General features: G+C 47.8%; 1 protein-coding gene across 12 annotated transcripts in view; it reads right to left on the bottom strand.

Moving 5' to 3' along the window:
* PDZD2 (PDZ domain containing 2) overlaps positions 1 to 14259 on the bottom strand; it is a 405849-nt gene that overhangs the window by 43900 nt on the left and 347690 nt on the right. For all 12 annotated transcript variants that reach the window (XM_017344664.3, XM_051853842.2, XM_070056619.1 and 9 more), the window contains 3 exons: positions 7387 to 7532; positions 4684 to 4803; positions 3541 to 3655 (listed from right to left, as the gene is read on the bottom strand). In XM_017344664.3, the coding sequence (XP_017200153.3) occupies positions 3541 to 3655; positions 4684 to 4803; positions 7387 to 7532 (381 nt within the window). The remainder of the gene's footprint in view (positions 1 to 3540; positions 3656 to 4683; positions 4804 to 7386; positions 7533 to 14259) is intronic.

Here is a 14259-nt window from a genome sequence, read left to right as displayed (position 1 = left end):
CATCACCGTCCATTTCTGGTTTGCACACTGGTGACATGGGCTGCTTTTTGGAATAACAGTTCTTCAGGAACACTACAAAGATGCCCCAGGGAGAAGAGCCAATGAACACTGCCCAGCAGTGCAGTACAGGATGCTTTGGTGCACTTGTAGCCAAGGGCAGAGCTACGCATTTGCACCTCACACAGTCAGCCCCTCCAGCACCTTGTGTATGTGCTTAAAGGAATCCTCTTACATGAGTTACAAAAATGTAGCAATGGCCCATATATTTTTTCAAAGATTTATTTATTTACTTGAAAGGCAGAAGGACAGAGAGGGAGGGGCACAGGGGGTTGTGGAGGGGAGGAGGAGTAGGGAGAGGGAGATCTTACATCTGTTGGTTCACTCTCCAAATGGCTGCAATGGCCAGGCCTAGGCCAGGTCAAAGCCAAGAGCTGGGAGCTCTGTCCAGGTCTTGCACATGGGTGGCAGGGGCCCAAGTACCTGGGCCATCATCTGCTGCTTTCCCAGGTGCATTAGTGGGGCACTGGATTGGGAGTGGAGCAGCCAGGACTTGAGCTGGTGCCCTGATAGGCAAGACTTGTGCTCCAAGTAACGGCTTAATCCACTGGGCCACAACGTTGGCCATCCCCTGGCCCCACACGCTTGCTATACTTCCTCTCTTTAATGCAACTGCAGAAGTTATAAAGTAAGTGGGAAAAAAAAGGTCTCTGTTTAAAATCACCTGGCATAACCAATTACTCAATTAGACAAGAAAGTTTATGTTTTTGGGCTGTTTTCACGTGGGAAAAGGAGAAAAACATTAAAATGATTGCTCATACTCTTAAAATTTATACAGGATTTTTAAAAGGCGTATCACTCAACAGGTTGAAAATCCATTCCAGTGCCTTTCATTTCTTGTAAATGAGCACACATGAGAAAACAGTATTTAGGAGAATCAAATGTTATTAACCTTTCCTTACTATTGATTTTTCCCCTCCATTCTGCTCCATTCTACCAGCCTTGCAGGATGAATTTCAATCAGGTGAACACATGGCACATTCATTATAAGAAAGCTCTGCTAGAATTTTATGTTGTTCTGAAACTAGACACAAACTCCACCTGGGAGTTAACCCTTCCTCTAAGAGACGTACATCCCCTGCTACGGAAGTAGGAAGGCTGGCCACATCCTAGCATCAGCGTGCAGGCCTCTCTGCTGTGCCCCACAGTCCTGAGAGAGACACTCCAATTCACTCTCATCAGTCAGAGCAGAAAAGGGTGGCATAACAACAGCATCGAGAGTTGGGGTCAACTGTTCCAAACAGTCACAGCATTTTTGAAGGTAACGAGGAAATTCTGATTTAGTCACATCACGTAATTTTGCTGTCGAAAAGGAGATAGCCTTAATCAGGTAGCTGTTGCAATGCAAATATACAGATGTGCACATACATACTTAACAAAATCCTCTCCTTATTAAAAGGAGCTACTGTGTCTGCACCTCCCTTGGCCTACCCAAATCTTTTTTTCCAAGTATCCTGACAGGTTCAAGAAGGAAGACCGAGTGGTGAGCTCGACCTCTTGTACTTAAATAGGGTAGTGAGTGAGATGGGGACACAACTGAACAGGGATCAGAAGAGTGGGCTGAAGTCTCACTGCTACTCTTTACTGAGGATGGGACAAGTGTATAGTCACCTAATATCCGACTGTCAGATTTTTTATTTGTGAGATATAACTTGGCACCTCAGCATGATTAAAATTTACATTCATTTAATATTTTATTTATCTGAAAGAAAAAGGAAGAGGAAAGGGGAGGAGGAGGACACGAGCAGTGGCAGCAGCAGTGGGATCTCCCATCTGCTGCTTTAGTGCTTGAATGCCTGCGATGGTGGAGCTGGAACAGCCTGAAGGCAGGAGCCAAGAACTTAATTCAGGTCTCCCACGTGGATGGTAGGGCCTGAAATACTTGCGCCATCAACTGCTGCTTCCTAGGGTGCAAAGAAGGAAGCTAGAATTGGGGGCAGTGCTGGGACCCAGACCCAGTCACTCTAAGGCATGCACATCCCAAGCAGCATCTTAACCACTGCCTACCCCTCAATATTATTGTTATTCTTTTAAAAATTCATTTATTTATTTGAAATGCAGAGAGTTACACAGATGCAGAGAGGCCTTCCATCTGCTGGTTCACTCCCCAGATGGCTGCAATGTCTGGAGCCGGATCGGAAGCAGAGCACCGGGACTCGAACCGGCGCCCATATGGGATGCTGTCACTGCAGGCACCGGCTCCACCCACTACACCAGTGCACCAGCCCCTCAATATTATTTTAATTTGCACTCAGGAGCACTTGTCTAGTATATTTACATGTGGCAAAATGGTAGGTCCTATGGAGAACACAAAATCTATTGATTGGGGTCCAGTGTGGTGGCACAGTGGGTTAAGCCACCTGCTGTGACGCCAGCATCCCATATAGGGACTGGTGCTAGTCCTGGCTGCTCTACTTCTGATCCAGCTCTCTGCTAATGCACCTGGGAAGTCAGCGGGAGATAGCTCAAGTACCTGGATCCCTGCCACCCTTGTGGGAGACCTGGCTGGAGTTCCAGCCTCCTTGCTTTGGCTTGGCCTAGCCCTGGCTGATACAGCCACTTGAGGACTGAGCCAACAGATGGGAGATATTTACTCTCTCATTATCCCCCCCTCCCCCTCTCTCTTTCTCTGTGTCTTTCTCTAACTCTGCCTTTCAAATAAATAAATAAATCTTAAAAGAACAAAAACAAAAACCCATTCATGGAGCCAGTGCTGTGGCATAGCGGATAAAGATGCTGCCTGAAGTGTTGGCATTCGATATGGGTGCCAGTTCAAGTTGTAGTTGCTCCACTTCCGATCCAGCTCTCTGCTAGGGACTGGGAAAGCAATGGAAGATGGCCCAAGGTCTTGGGCCCCTGCACCTGTGGGAGACCTGGGAGAAAATCCTGGATCCTGGCTTCGGATTGGCCCAGCTCTGGAAAATGAGGTCATTTGGGGAGTGAGCCAATGGATGGAAGACCTGTTTCTCTCTCTGTCTCTCTCTGCCTCTCTGTAACTCTCCCTTTCAAATAAATAAATCTTTGGGGGAAAAAAACCTTCATTCATTAGGAACCAAACTCTGTGGTGGTAGATTTCAACAGCAAGATATTCACTCTACTTCATGCCAGTCCAGAGGCAAGAATGGACTAAAAACTCTTAGGAATTTTCAAGGCAAGGAATGTGATCCAGGACCATGCAGCCAAATAGTCACTTAAAGACCTCAATAAAAGTTGTCAACTTATTTGCACATATGAACTTATTTAATCCTTACAACAACCCTTCAAGCTAGGCATTAACATTTCAAGTTTGCAACCCAGGAAAGTGAAGCTCAGGTTATATTAGTTGTCCAAGGTCATGATATCTAAGTGTTAGAGTCAACCCAGGTCTACAGGATTCCCAAGTCTGTGGCTTTACAGGCTGTGCCACTCCACATCTTGTGAGGGGGCAACTTCACATGGACCCAGAGCTCACTATCACTGAGGATCCCAGGAAGGTTCTCCTACCTTCTTTAAGTCTTCCATCCTCTGCAGCTGAGCCATTAGGGAAAATCGTCTTGACAAAAATCCCCATCTGTCCTCGAATGCAGTCCCGACCCCCGGCAATGCTAAAGCCAAGGCCCTACAACCAAAGCAGATGGGAGTCTTGGTTGATACTGAGTATTTAACTTCCTATTTCAGTTTTTAACTGAAGGCCTCCTTCCCCTCTTAGTATTTAGTGGAGACATCATTCTCAACCAGGCTTGGAAGCTGAAATTAAAGCTTGCATTCCATTCCCATTCTTCTCCCTATATCTACTTGTGCAGCACCAGCCATTCAGTACATCAAAGGGAGAAAGTTTGAGGTCAAAACACATGTAACTGATAATATTTGACAATCTCTGACCTTCAAAAGTGATGATTTCATATGGATCAACTGAATCAGTCATGAGTTATATACTAATCAGATGCCATATTTTTCTATTTTTGTGTATTTCCATTTTGTGTATCAAAGTGGATATTTTGATGTTTGTATATCACTTATTCTCTTTATGATAATGGTGAAGCTATGAAATTCATTCCAAAGGAGACTGGGAGTATTCTCCAAGGCTGCCGGCTCTGCTTTTCTTTCAGTAGAGGTAGAAGACGGCAATGGTTCACCTGGCCCTGGACGCTGCCCTGGACGCTGCCCTAGGACTCAGGTGGCAGTGACTCCTCCATCACAAGCTCTACAGGGATGCAGCCATCTCACACTCCAAGGTCCACAGGGGAGACCGCCAGGGGATCCACTTGAATTTATACAAAGGCCACTTAATTCACTGCTCTTTCTGTACTTTATGATGTCATGTAAAATCGAATAATGAAAGATAAAATACAAAGTATCCACTTAACTGAAGGCATTCTTCCTATTACAGTATTTAACTGAAGCATCCTTCTCATCACAGTATTTAACTGAAGGCCTCCTTCCCCTCTGAGTATTTAATGGAGACGTCATTCTCAACCAGGCTAAGGGGTAAGCTGACCAACCAGCTGTAAATTAAAGCTTGCATTCCCGCCTCCTTTTCCTTCTTAGATCTATTTGTTGCACTTAGCCATTCGGTACCTTCACTACACTGAAGAATATATGCTGACCAGCACCTGGAAGATTAAAAAGTCCACACAAAGAGCCCACCTTGCCTTTTTCTTTGTACAGCCCAATGATGGAGATCACGGATGGCCGAATGAGCCGCCAAGGCGATTCCACCTGAGTGGTGCTTAGGGAGCGAGTCGACTTCTTCACGATGTGGTACTCCTGCAAGTCAGCACACAGCCCCGTCAGAGGTGGCCTCATTTATGCTCTGCATGAAGTGCACTCGACTTTCCAAGTGTCACCCAGCCACGTCCTACTGGTCCATCTGGTCCACTGGCTTAAAGAAAGCCCATTAGAAACAGCACTGGGAGAGTAGCCCCGACATAACCCTCGCCATGCCTTCTTCCTCCACATGCACAGCTGCCTGGGGGCCACAAGCACTGGTGTTGTTTCCTCCAGACTCTACCTCTGGAATGGAGTCAGGAGCCAGAAACCAGGAGGCCTCAGAGAGGCAGGGCGGCCCCCTGGAGTCAGGCTCTCCCTTGGAAGTTACCTCCACTCCCACGCTCCAGCTCACCATCACGGTTAGAAAGTATCTCACCGTTTCAAGCTTAACTTACTCATTCAAAAGTGGAGCAAGACCTTGTCTCTTCCAAAACTCAAGCCACAAACCCACGCAACGCTTATTCCACATAAAGCATCCTACTAAGCGATGGCAGCAGCATCAGTAGAATCCCTCACATTTGGGAAATAAAACACTTCCCATAAGCCACACTGTTCTTCCTGGCACAGGGCGACTCAAGTCTCCAGCCCCCTTTCTTGTTCATCACCCACAACATACTCGTGTGAAAGAAGGGTGTGCTATTTATAAGAAAAATAAGAACCTCTACATTCTAGCTCCTTGCTATGCTTCTTAGAATAATAGATTTCTTAAATTATGTCTCTATTCTAGCATAAATCAAAAAATCACTTTGTGTTTAATATGAGAAAGGAGACATCACAAAATAGCTTAAATCCTTAATTTGCGTGTACGACCTTCAGATGCAGAAATGAGAAGCCCTCAGTGATATCTTAATCCTCCTGGCAGCTTAGAACAATTCTACTTTGCAGTTTCACAAAGTATCTGCCAGCAATGTTAGCCTCCCAGACTCTGCCTCATTAAATAAACGATGTGGGCTTGGCAAAGTTACTACTCTTTTCCTGAAACCAGCACAGAGATGGCCAGACAAAACCTGAGGTTTTCTACCCTCAGACATCGAGGTGTGTGCGTGAGCTCACAAAGGAACATGTTCTCTTTCCCCAACCTTGCCCCTTTGGGAACTGGTAGGAACCAATGGCCTGCAGGCTCCACTGATCTCCCTAGGGGTCTCTGTCCTCCCCACTCCCCCCATTTCTAGACCTGAGCTGTCTAATATGGTAGCCGCTTGCATTAAAATAAAACATGCACTTGGCATTCTCAGTAGCCACTTCCCAGTGCTCACAGACACCAGCTCTTTGGCTGCGAAGGCAGTACATTTTCTCTGATCTTGCTCTCCAGTTAAAACACAACCTCACTCTCCTGCAACTCCCTGGTCCCCCGTGACTCTGTGGGTCCCCACCTGGAGCAGGCCACGGTCCTGCCTGTCTCCGGCCATGGGTGGGTTTGGACACACCTCCACAGGCTCTGTGCAGTTTTGTTTTTCTGCTTCTCCTCAGCGCCCCACTGCCTTTGAGCTGCTTTTGGGTGAATTCAATACTAAACAGCCTGATAAGTCACTGTGTCCGAAATAGGAACACTTCTTGTTTTCCTGGGATGGTCAGAAGCTTTATTCTGAAGCATAACTGACTGTTCTTTGAAGAGATTCTGGCAAACCGCCTTGAGCAAAATAGGCAATCTCTTTGAGATTCAGGTGCCCCCCTGTACAATGCTCACAATACACGAAAAGTAGGGGCTTGGCCCAGACGGCCTGACCAGAACCCTGAAGGATGCTACCACCTGCAAGTCCCAAGGCACTCACGTGCGGTATTGTTGCCATACCTGCCTCCTCCATCTCCACTCCATGGCAGACCTAAGAACGTGGTGCCCCTGGTTCCTCTCAGGCCCACACGTTCCACAGAGATGCAGCCTGCCTCCAACTTGGCTAGCAGACCAGTTCCTATGGGGGCCAGGTAACATGACTGAGCAGCTGCCCTACGTGGGGTTATGTGGAGCCCAGCACTCTGATGGGAACAGGATCTGGAATATGGAGCTACTGACCTAACCACCTGCCATCTACAGCCCTCTACGATCGCGGCTGGTTAAGTCAAGGGACAGGAAGGACCCAGGCATGGCGTCGGTGTGCGCATGCTCACACAGCCTCCTCACTCACACACACTTACCCACACCACCCACACGGTCGGGACGCTGACACACGATGCGCCCGTGCAACTGGCGGCGGTGTTCACCACAGACCGGGAGACGCCATTGTCTCCTGGCAGTTGAAAGCAACTCTCGGTTCCAAAACACACAGAATGGAGGGGGATCAAGAGGAGTAGGTCCAATGAGGGATTGGATTTCCCCTGTAATTTTCATCTATTAGCCTGACCTCCTCTAGACTCTCTGGGTAGACCTCATGCTGTGTACTGTCTTTGCCTTCTCTCTCTCTCTCGCCTCAAATACTCCTGGCCCATACAGAACTGCGGTTCTTCTTAACATGGAAGGCCTTGCTGGTCTTTGAAAGGACAAAAAAATCCTGGCAGCCTAGGGTCTGGAAACATGCTCCCCTGCCCCTCACCAAGCGAGTGTGCCCATGGCAGCAAGAAAGCAGCCTCTGGGCCAGGACCGACCTGTGATGCCCCAGAAGAGTCCAGCAGCTGGGGGAGGGAGTGCTTCCGGCCATCTCGGGAGACCTCCAGCATCCTGGCCCGGGGGTCCCCATTCCGCACCATCAGCTCATTATATTCCTCCACGGACTCTAGGCGGTGTACACCCCCTGGAACAGAGAAGGGGAAAAACCTGGCTTGATGCAGAAGTAGCATCAAGGGAGCACCCAATAGCATAAACTTGTCGCATTGACGCCCACACACATGGTTTTCAGAGGGCTTGGTGTCCCACACACCCAAAGCAGGAGCTCACCACACCCCACCACTGAGCTCGGCGTAGGCTTACGTGTCGAGGCTGCTGCTGTGTCAGGCTGTGAGGAAACTGTCTTTGCAGTGACCATCATGGCTAAGGAGCGCTGTGCATGTCTGATCCACTAAGGCGGAGCCATGGCAGATGGGACATAACCACAGCCAGAGCCTTTCAGTAGACGTCCCCTAGTGATGGCAGAGTCACCTTGTGGCTGTGCAGTTCCATGGAGGACTTTGTAAATAAACTTTATAGTAAAATACAGCAGAGAGGCACACAAATCCTAGGTATGTAGTTCAGTGAGATTTCACGAAGTGCACTTACCAAAAACCAGCATGCCGATTAAGAAACAGAACAGGAACCAGAACCTCAAAAGCTCCCTTTGTGCCCCCAGCTGCTCCTTGCCCAAGGGTAACCATGATCTCGACTTTCAGCATAGTGGGTTACTGCGGCCTGTTCTTGAACTTTATGTAAATAAACACACACAATCTGTACTCTTTTTGTATCTCATTCTTGGCATTTGTTTGTGAATTCAATCACGTAGTCTGTATGTCAACAGTTCATGCGTTCCCGTTCTGTATAACATTTCACCGAGCAAAGGCCCTCAATGCATTTATCCATTCTGTCGTTGATGGACATTTGGCTCGCTTCCAGCTGTGGATCTGGAATAAGGGGCAGCCAACTTTCTGTTCTGTAAAGTCCAGGTAGTACATTTCTCAGCCTGTGGGGCTCCAAATACATATTCGTTCTCTCTGTGATGCACTAACCGTGTAGGAAGCGTTTCTAGGTTGTGAGTCATACACACACAGCTGCAGGATGCAGGTTGCTAACCCTGGACCAGAAGGTACTGTTACTGAATGTTCCTGCATACATCATTTCTGCAGAAGGCCATCTCAGAGTGGAGGTTCTGGGCTGCAGTGGGCACCTGCACGCATGCATTCCGGCTTTTCCCCATCCCGGTCACACGTGGAAGGGTCCATCTTTTATTGTAGCTATTCTGGTAGACACACAATGGCATCTCAGTATGGTTTTCTTTAAGATTTATTTACTTATTTGAAAGAGTTACACAGAGAGAGGAGAGGCAGAGAGAGAGAGAGAGAGAGAGGGAGAGAGAGGGAGAGGGAGGGAGGTCTTCCATCTGATGGTTCACTCCCCAATTGGCCGCGACAGCCAGAGCTGTGCTGATCCGAAGCCAGGAGCCAGGATCCAGGAGCTTCTTCCGGGTCTCCCATGCGGATGCAGGAGCCCAAGGACTTGGGCCATCTTCCACTGCTTTCCCAGGCCACAGCAGAGAGCTGGATCAGAAGTGGAGCAGCTGGGTCTGGAACCAGAGCCCATATGGGATGCCAGTGCTTCAGGCCAGGGCGTTAACTCACTGCACCACAGTGCTGGCCCTCTCAGCGTGGTTTTCAACTTGCATTTCACTGATGATGAATGAGATTAGGCTTTCATTTTGAAAATTGTTTTAAACTTATGTATTTGAGGGGCAGAGATGGACAAAGCTCCCACCTGCTATTTCAATTCCCAAATGCCTGCAATGGCCAGGTCTGGTGTGAAGCTAGGAGATGCGAACCTACATGAGTTCTCCCACACGAGTGACATGGACCCATCTACTTGACCCATCACCTGCTGCATACTAGGGTGAGCATTAGTAGGAAGCTGGATTTGGAAGCAGAGCCAGGACTCAAGTCCAGGTACTTCTGCATGGGACCCAGGCATCTTAGCCACTATGCCAAATGTCCAGACCTGAGATCTAGCTTCTTTTCATATTTTCATCGGCTGGCTGAGAAGCCATGGCTATTTTCCTTCCCTACAGTTAAGTGCCTTTTCAATTTCCTGCCCATTCTTTGATTGGAATTCTCTTTTCCTTATTGGTTTATTGGGGGTTTTGTTTATTTTTAGTAAATCTCAGGTGTAAGTTTTTGTGAGCTCCACGGAAACATGTTTTCCATGTCTGTGCTTTCCTTTTTGCTGTCTTGAGATTTCTTGATGAGGGGTTGGTGCTGTGGCGTAGCAGGTAAAGCCATGGCCTGCAGTGCCAGCATCCCATATGGGTGCCAGTTCAAGTCCCAGCTGCTCCACTTCAGACCCAGCTCTCTGCTGTGGCCCGAGAAAGCAGTAAAAGATGGCCCAAGTGCTTGGGCCCCTGCACCTGCATGGGAGACCCAGAAGAAGCTCCTGGCTTCAGATCGGTGCAGCTGTGGCCATTGCGGCCACCTGGGGAGTGAACTAGCGGATGGAAGACTTCTCTCTCTCTGCCTCTTCTTCTCCCTCTATGTGACTCTTTCAAATAAGTAAATAAAATTTTAAAAAAAGATTTGAGGAGGGCCGGCGCCGTGGCTCAATAGGCTAATCCTCCACCTTGTGGCGCCGGCACACCGGGTTCTAGTCCCGGTTGGGGCGCCGGATTCTGTCCCGGCTGCCCCTCTTCCAGGCCAGCTCTCTGCTATGGCCAGGGAGTGCAGTGGAGGATGGCCCAGGTGCTTGGGCCCTGCACCCCATGGGAGACCAGGAAAAGCACCTGGATCCTGGCTCCTGCCATCGGATCAGCGCGGTGCGCCGGCTGCAGCGGCGGCCATTGGAGGGTGAACCAACGGCAAAAGGAAGACCTTTCTCTCTCTGTCTCTCTCTCTCACTGTCCACTCTGCCTGTCAAAAAAAAAAAAAAAAAAAAAAAAAAAAAAGATTTGAGGAAAAAAGTTCATAATTTTAATGTCATAAAATATGTCATTTTTCCCCTTTATGGTTAATATTTCTGTTCCCTGGTTACAAAACTTTGAATTGATGCCTTTGAAAGGCTTTATCAATATCCAACCTACATATATTTCTTAAAGATTTTTTTTCTTTGAAAGTTAGAGAGAAGGCGAGGCAGAGAGAGAGACAGAGAGACAGACAGACAGACAGAGGTCTTCCATCTGCTGGTTTAGTCCCCAATTGGCCGCAACGGCCAGAGCTGCACCGATCCGAAGCCAGGAATCAGGAGCTTCCTCCTGATCTCCCACGTGGGTACAGGGGTCCAAGGACTTGGGCCATCTTCTACTGCTTTCCCGGGCCATAGCAGAGAGCTGGATTGGAAGTGGAGCAGCTGGGACTCGAACCGGCGCCCATATGGGATGCCAGCGCTGCAAGCAGTGGCTTTACCTGCTATGCCACAGCGCCAGCCCCTATCCAATCTATATTATATGTTACTTTAAAGTAAAATAATTTAAGGTACTTTAATCTCAAGCGATAGATCAATTACATGTGAATATAACTATATTCACATGATAATGTTTACTTACATACAATATATACGTACATGCATATGTGTGTGTGTGTATCTATGCACACACACACACAGATCCTTTGGAATATCAAGTTTTCCTAAACGATATAATATTTAACAGCCTAAAATTTCAATTCAGCTATCTAAAAATTTCTCTGAAAGCTTTTCATGGGACAAAACAGAGTAACTCCATAGTGCCTTCTTTTTTTTTTTTTTTTTTTTGACAGGCAGAGTGGACAGTGAGAGAGAGAGAAACAGAGAGAAAGGTTTTCCTTTTTGCCGTTGGTTCACCCTCCAATGGCCGCTGTGGCTGGCGCATCACGCTAATCCGAAGCCAGGAGCCAGGTGCTTTTCCTGGTCTCCCATGGGGTGCAGGACCCAAGCACTTGGGCCATCCTCCACTGCACTCCTGGGCCACAGCAGAGAGCTGGCCTGGAAGAAGGGCAACCGGGACAGAATCCGGCGCCCAGACCAGGATTAGAACCCTGGGTGCTGGCGCCACAGGTGGAGGATTAGCCTAGTGAGCCGTGGTGCTGGCCATATATTGATAAGTTTTTAGTGACAGAAAGTTAGGAAAATGCAAACTGTTATATAAGTATTATAACAGTATTATAAGGGCTTGGGTTTTCAAAAGTGAAGTATTAATTTTGTGCTGCAGGTTTTTAAACATCTGAAATTCCTCTGCAACCAAGGAAAACCACAAACCTAAGGTAGTCACAGATAAATCAACAGTACCAAAATGAAAAGGAAACTCTGTTGGCCAAAGAGGAGGGATGAGGCAGGGAACACTCGGGTTAGAACGTCAGAGAACATTCCAAGGAATGACAGATGCTGCTGCTTTGGTCATTTTGGAGCCAGACTGGACAACACCCTAGCGAAATGGCTGGGACCTCTCTACAGACACTCATTCATAATTCATGACTTCATAATTCATGAGCAGATTAATCTCTTTTGGCATGCTTGCTCATCTGAACAAGATTTATTAGAAGAAAATTCCCTTTGAGCTGACAGGGAGGCACTTGTCAGCAACAGGAGAGAAACCACGTATGGTAGTACTGATGGATAATACATCGCTATGTGAACACGAGGGGGACTAATGTTAAAGAGATAAGAAATAAACATCCATATTTACAGGAGACAATCATGTTAAAATCTCCTGTATGTAAACGTCTTTAGAGTGAACGAACACATTTCACAGCCTGGATCAAGGCCCACTTCCTTAAGCCTCTTTATCACGTCTCCAGATGGCTTTTCCGGTCTTATCTCCCACCATCCCACTCTGAATTTGCTGCGCTTGTTTGATGATTCTCAAAAGACAGGGTTTGTCTCTTGCCCCTCCTTTGCAAAACTGGGAAATATATAAACCTGAGGGTACTTCAAAAAGCCCACAGAAAATGGGATTAAAAGATAAGCTTATTTTGGTGCAAAAAAGTTTGAAATCCATGCATATGTATTATGACAAAACTATGCATGGACTTCAGACTTTTTTTCTTAAAAATGAATTTATTTACTTGAAAGGAAGAATGACAGACAGAAAGAGGGAGTGAGAGAGAAAGAGAGAGAGAGGTTTTCCATATGCCCGCTTATGCCCCAAATGGCCACAATGGATGGGGCTGGGCTTGGCTGAAGCCAAGAGCCAGGAGTTCCATCTGGGTCTCCCACATGGGTGGCAGAGGCCCAAGTCCTTGGACCATCCTCCGGTGCCTTCCCAGGTGCATTAGCAGGAAACTGGATCAGAAGCATTGTAGCAGGGACTAGCAGCAGCTTAACCTGCTGCACCACAATACCAGCCCCTCCGCTGACTCTTTGAAGTACCCTTGAACTATCTGAAGCTTCACCCAATTCTGCCTGCACCAGTCCCCTCCCACCCAAGTCCTACTATGTCCTTTCCCCAGTCATTCTGACGATCTCTGCTGGATTGAATCACTGTTATACTGTCAGACTACATTGGATCTTTCAGAGAGCTAAGGAGGAAAAACAGTTGCCAAAAACTTTAATCAATATTTCCTCATTGTTCCTAGTGATCTTGAGTTCATTTTGTCCCAAGTCTAGACCATTTATCTGTCCTCTGCTATTCTACCAAATCCTGCCAGTGTTACAGACCCTTGTTCTTGCATCCTCTGGATGCCTCCGCCAAGTGCCACAACTCCAAGAGACCTCAAGTCTTCTGGATCCTATCACTGGGTATGCATGTGTGTTGCTTCCTACTGGGACCAACAGTTCTTGAGAAGGCTTTCTGTCTGAGCCCATTCAAACATCTTCCTCTCTTAAGTGGGAATAAGGTGAGAACGTTAAGAATGAAAATGATGATGAACGTGACGTTAATGGTTGACAAGGGTGATGACGGTGGCAGCTGTCATGTGGTGGCTACTTTGGAGCAGCTGCACCGTTAGCTTTCTCTCAACTGGACTAACCAACGAGACTTGGCACTTAGAAGGCACTCATGCTTACTGGAATAAATGTCTTTTACAATCCTCATTTTGCAGGTGAAAAAAACCTGAGACCCAGGGAAGTCAAGTCACTTGTCAAGGTTGTGCATCCCATCAGAGCGGGTGGAGCTGGCTGTTGCAATGATCAACCTGATCACACAGGTGTTTCTTCCCCTCAGCTACATTTCCTTGTTGTGGCCCTGGATGTCTGGGAAAGGCACTGGAAGAGAGGGTAGCATCCATCTGGGGCAAGCAGTGGGCATCCCTGCATTTACCACCCAGCTGCTGAATGTGCTGCCCATTCCAAATGAATACAAAGTCCCGTGTCTGGACGGTTCCCCAGCTATGCCTCCCTTCCCACGTCTACAGGTAGAAAGCCCCAGGTTGGGGAAGAAAATTCTAGCCGAGAGCCTCAGGAGGTCAGAGGGTAGGGAAAATGAACTGTCTGGGAGGCTGATCTTTTTCCTGGCTCTGCATGACCTCCCTCAACCTCTCCAGTTCCAGCCTTAAAATGAGGAATGTGACCACGCTGCTTTCAAAGGTCCCTGCATTTCCTGAGCTCCGGGACCCTCCCTGGGGACCGATTATAAGGTGTTAACCAGCTCTGCCAGCACAGGTTCGAAGGCCCCTTTGTGCCCCTGGACTTGCTGGCCCCCAACACACGCAGCACGTCAGTGCATCTCTCAGTAGTTTCTCAGGCTGCAGGAAGCCTTCATGACAGCTCCCTTCAGACTTCTCACCAGCCTCGGCTCATCCGTCACCTTCTGCTTTGTCACTGATCTATGCTCTAACCCCCATTCAGATCCAATGCTGTTGAATTGTTCTAACGTGAGGGAGGCATGCAATCAGGCAGGGATAAGCAGCTGAGCCGGCTGACACCTGGGCCATGCACACCAC

Source organism: Oryctolagus cuniculus, chromosome 14, assembly GCF_964237555.1.
Source record: "Oryctolagus cuniculus chromosome 14, mOryCun1.1, whole genome shotgun sequence".
Classification (NCBI taxonomy): domain Eukaryota; kingdom Metazoa; phylum Chordata; class Mammalia; order Lagomorpha; family Leporidae; genus Oryctolagus; species Oryctolagus cuniculus.
Note: the sequence above shows the minus strand (reverse complement) of the source record. Positions and strands in the feature narration are given on the sequence as shown.